We start from the raw sequence: 3,349 nt of genomic DNA on the forward strand, positions 1-3,349 counted from the left end.
GGCTATGGGCTTAATATAGTGAAAAGTAGTTATTAGAAAACAGATTAAATTTTACCATATATATAGACATGTATATAGAAAATATATACAGAAAACTATATTTCTAATTCATATCCTCATGCAATTTTACTACCACATCTGATACTACTAAGAAGACCACGGACTTCAGAACCAGACTGTCTGTGTTACTTTGCGCATGTTACTTACTTTGCTGTTATTATTTTTCCAGTACTGCTGATTTACCTATAAACATTCATTCACACAATTTTTAAATGACATTTCTCAACATTACTTGAAAATCTACCAATGACTCTTACCTGGAAATTCATGATGTTACTGAAGGTTCTGGCTGAAGTTCCCTCCGTGAAGGGAGATCGCCCGTAAATCATCTCATAGGCAATCACTCCCACCGACCACCAGTCACAGTCCAGGCTGTAGGTGCCCTTCCCGTCCCCATTCATCACGGTCAACACTTCAGGAGCCATGTAATCTGGGGTCCCAATCGGGAGTTTGGCAATCACCTAGAAACCCATAAATAAAATGAGCACAACAAACTTTCAATTAGCCTCTAGTAGATTGCCAACAGCCACATTCAGACACGAGCTGATTTGCCACTGATTACTATTCTCTGAGACACTTAAACCTTCTGTCAAGTGGCACACTGTCAGGAAATGCAAACGCTTTACTAATTAAAAAAAAAAAAAGCCCATCATAATACAATCCAAAGGCAAAAGGGCAAGAGTTGATGATAATACCCCTTGGTTACACAAATGAGAGCTGGGTACATACCTAGAAGGGAAGAAGTCTTTCCTGACACAAGTTACCAACATGATAGACCTTCTCGTACTTATGAAAACAGCAAAATGATAATAAACCCTAAGGAAGACTCTGTAAGATCAATCTAACCATTACTGGAAAACCGGCAGCTAGCTGGCAATACAGAATACAAAGGTATGTCATATAACAAGTCCAAAAATTTGGAAAACTGCTTTTAGAATCAACATTCACACTTGGGCCCACCCTCAGGGCAAGACATGATTGTTAACTTCCACCCAGGCCAAATGTTAATGAGTTTGTTTTCCTCACCCCCAGCTCTTGCTCCTGTGATCCTTCCCCACTGTTCAGAAACCCAGGGCCCTCCAATCCAATGGGACCCACCGAGCACCTGACCTTGGCAAAGAAAGATTAGGATGATATAGGAAGTCTTTTTATAAAGCTAATTATATTCCATTTAAAGGACTGTCCTTTTTTTTCTGAGAATTTGTCCTTCTGACTGTTTTAGTGTTTTAAAAGTCCTTTGTTTCTTGAAATGATACTGCTGAAAGGAGGTTTTCTGCCCCTCACTCCCACCCCTGACCAGGCAACCTAATAAGCCCCTTTCTTCTTCAAAATTGTTTTGAAGTTTTGCTGAGCCATAAAATGTGAAGTGTAAGGATTGCCCTTTCACCTTCCTCCCCATCAAAACAGAGAGGCCCCGACTTTAGCCATGTTCTATGTTGGCCGGCGGTCCTATAACCCTACATCGTAAACAGGCTTCTCTCAGGTCAGTGGTTATATGGCACAGAAGAACTTTCTCCCCATTAAAGGAAGTGTCCCCCAGAGAGCCAAAGAGTTTGTGGCTATGGCTACATACCTTTAAGGCTGAGCTTTATAGCAAGAAAGTAAATTTGCTTTGCTTTAATTGGGCCTGGAGAGAAAAGTGAATGTTTCTCGAGGACATTACACCATCTCCTGTCGCCAGTGATGAATCTGGATGAAGCTCTTCCAGGCTGCAACCTTGCTCTTGTCCATTCCTCTGCCCCTCTCATTACAGGAAATGGACCCATTCTCCCATTCCATCTCTTCTCACCCTTCCCTCAAGCCCACACTCTGGTGTAGGTTTTTCTGAACCCTAAACCCAGAAAGCAGTGTGATACTGTCATTCCTGACACTGATCACTCACTGCTTTGGGCAATAGGATTTCCACTCCAAATACCCCTTCGAGAAAGCTAGATGGTCCCACCACCGAAGAAAGCCTAAGGCAGGTTTGTGTTGATGGACAAAAGTGCAGGCAGACAAAGGAGAAAATATTTGGTCTGAGACAGAATCATAGGGTGATTTAAGCGTGAGGAACTGAAAATAGCTTAAGTCAAAAAGAAGCTTTGATGTTGGGAAATCTGAGCCAAGACTTCGGTCTTTTAAAATGTATATAAATGTTAAGGAGCTCACACAGGCTTAGGCTTAAACTACAGGGTTTTGGTAAAAACCACGATACTGACAATGAGCAATAGATATTTTTTAAACAACAAGAGAAGAAAAACTAACATTTTGGTTTGACTAGGTAATGATAATGCTACTGTATCGTTGATTAAATGCCTACCCTTTGTGTCTAATTACCTTGCAGGACCATAACTACACAATTGTCAAATATGCACCATTTGCATTTGTTGGATTTTATTTTAATGCCACGTAGACTGTTCAGGAATATTCGGTTCTCCTTGTTTGCAGCTCACAGGGCATAGTCACTTGTTCACAACCAAAGAGCTGAAAGAAACTTGATTGGGTCATGTTTATCAGGGTGACCCAGCCTAAGAATATGGATTGTCAATGCCTCATTTTCAAACTAATGACTAGACTTATCAAAGAGAATCAGGTAACTCCCCAACTATTCTTGCCTCATAACAGATACGTGATTTCTATATACGTTTATGTCCAATCATTCTCTAATTTTTTTGTTCTTCTTTAGAGACAGGGTCTTGCTCTGCTGCCCAAGTTAAAGTGCAGTGGCATGATCACAGTGCACTGAAACCAACTACTGGACTCAAGCGATTCTCACACCTCAGCCTCCCGAGTATCTGGGACTACAGGCACGTGCCACCACACCCAGCTAATTCTTTAATTTGTTGTAGAGACAGGATCTCCCTGTGTTGGCCAGACTGGTCTCAAACTCCTGGCCTCAAGGATCCTCCTGCCTCAGCCTCCCAAAATGCTGAGATTACAAATGTAAGCCACCATGTCCAGCCTCTAATCTTCTAAATTTTATTATTAATTTATACTAGAAAGCAATGAAAGGAGAAATACCCCCCAGCTTCCTCTTAAGTATTTGATAGCAATTAACAAAGGTTTCTCTTTTTTCATTAACAAAGTTCTATAGTGCTTAATGGTAATTAACAAAGTTTTTTAATGACAATTAATGACTACTAGGTTTCCATTAGTGACCGGCCTCCGAGCACATTAAACTCATTGAACATGTAATCTCCTATGTCCTGATAAGGATTTTGCAAATGCTTTCACTTTCCTTTGGTGGCAATTCAGCCAGCTAATCTGGGTGAGATATTAAAAGTGAATCTGTGCCAGGAGCCCAGCCAGC

At 41.0% G+C, this 3,349-nt stretch overlaps 1 protein-coding gene across 1 annotated transcript in view; it reads right to left on the reverse strand.

Moving 5' to 3' along the window:
- Positions 1–3,349, reverse strand: part of CIT (citron rho-interacting serine/threonine kinase) — a 201,664-nt gene that overhangs the window by 143,397 nt on the left and 54,918 nt on the right. Inside the window, exon 8 of the mRNA XM_012650158.1 lies at positions 318–521. Within this exon, the coding sequence (XP_012505612.1) occupies positions 318–521 (204 nt within the window). The remainder of the gene's footprint in view (positions 1–317; positions 522–3,349) is intronic.

The sequence above is a fragment of the Propithecus coquereli genome, unplaced genomic scaffold (assembly GCF_000956105.1).
Source record: "Propithecus coquereli isolate 6110/MARCELLA unplaced genomic scaffold, Pcoq_1.0 Scaffold314, whole genome shotgun sequence".
In the NCBI taxonomy this organism is placed as follows: domain Eukaryota; kingdom Metazoa; phylum Chordata; class Mammalia; order Primates; family Indriidae; genus Propithecus; species Propithecus coquereli.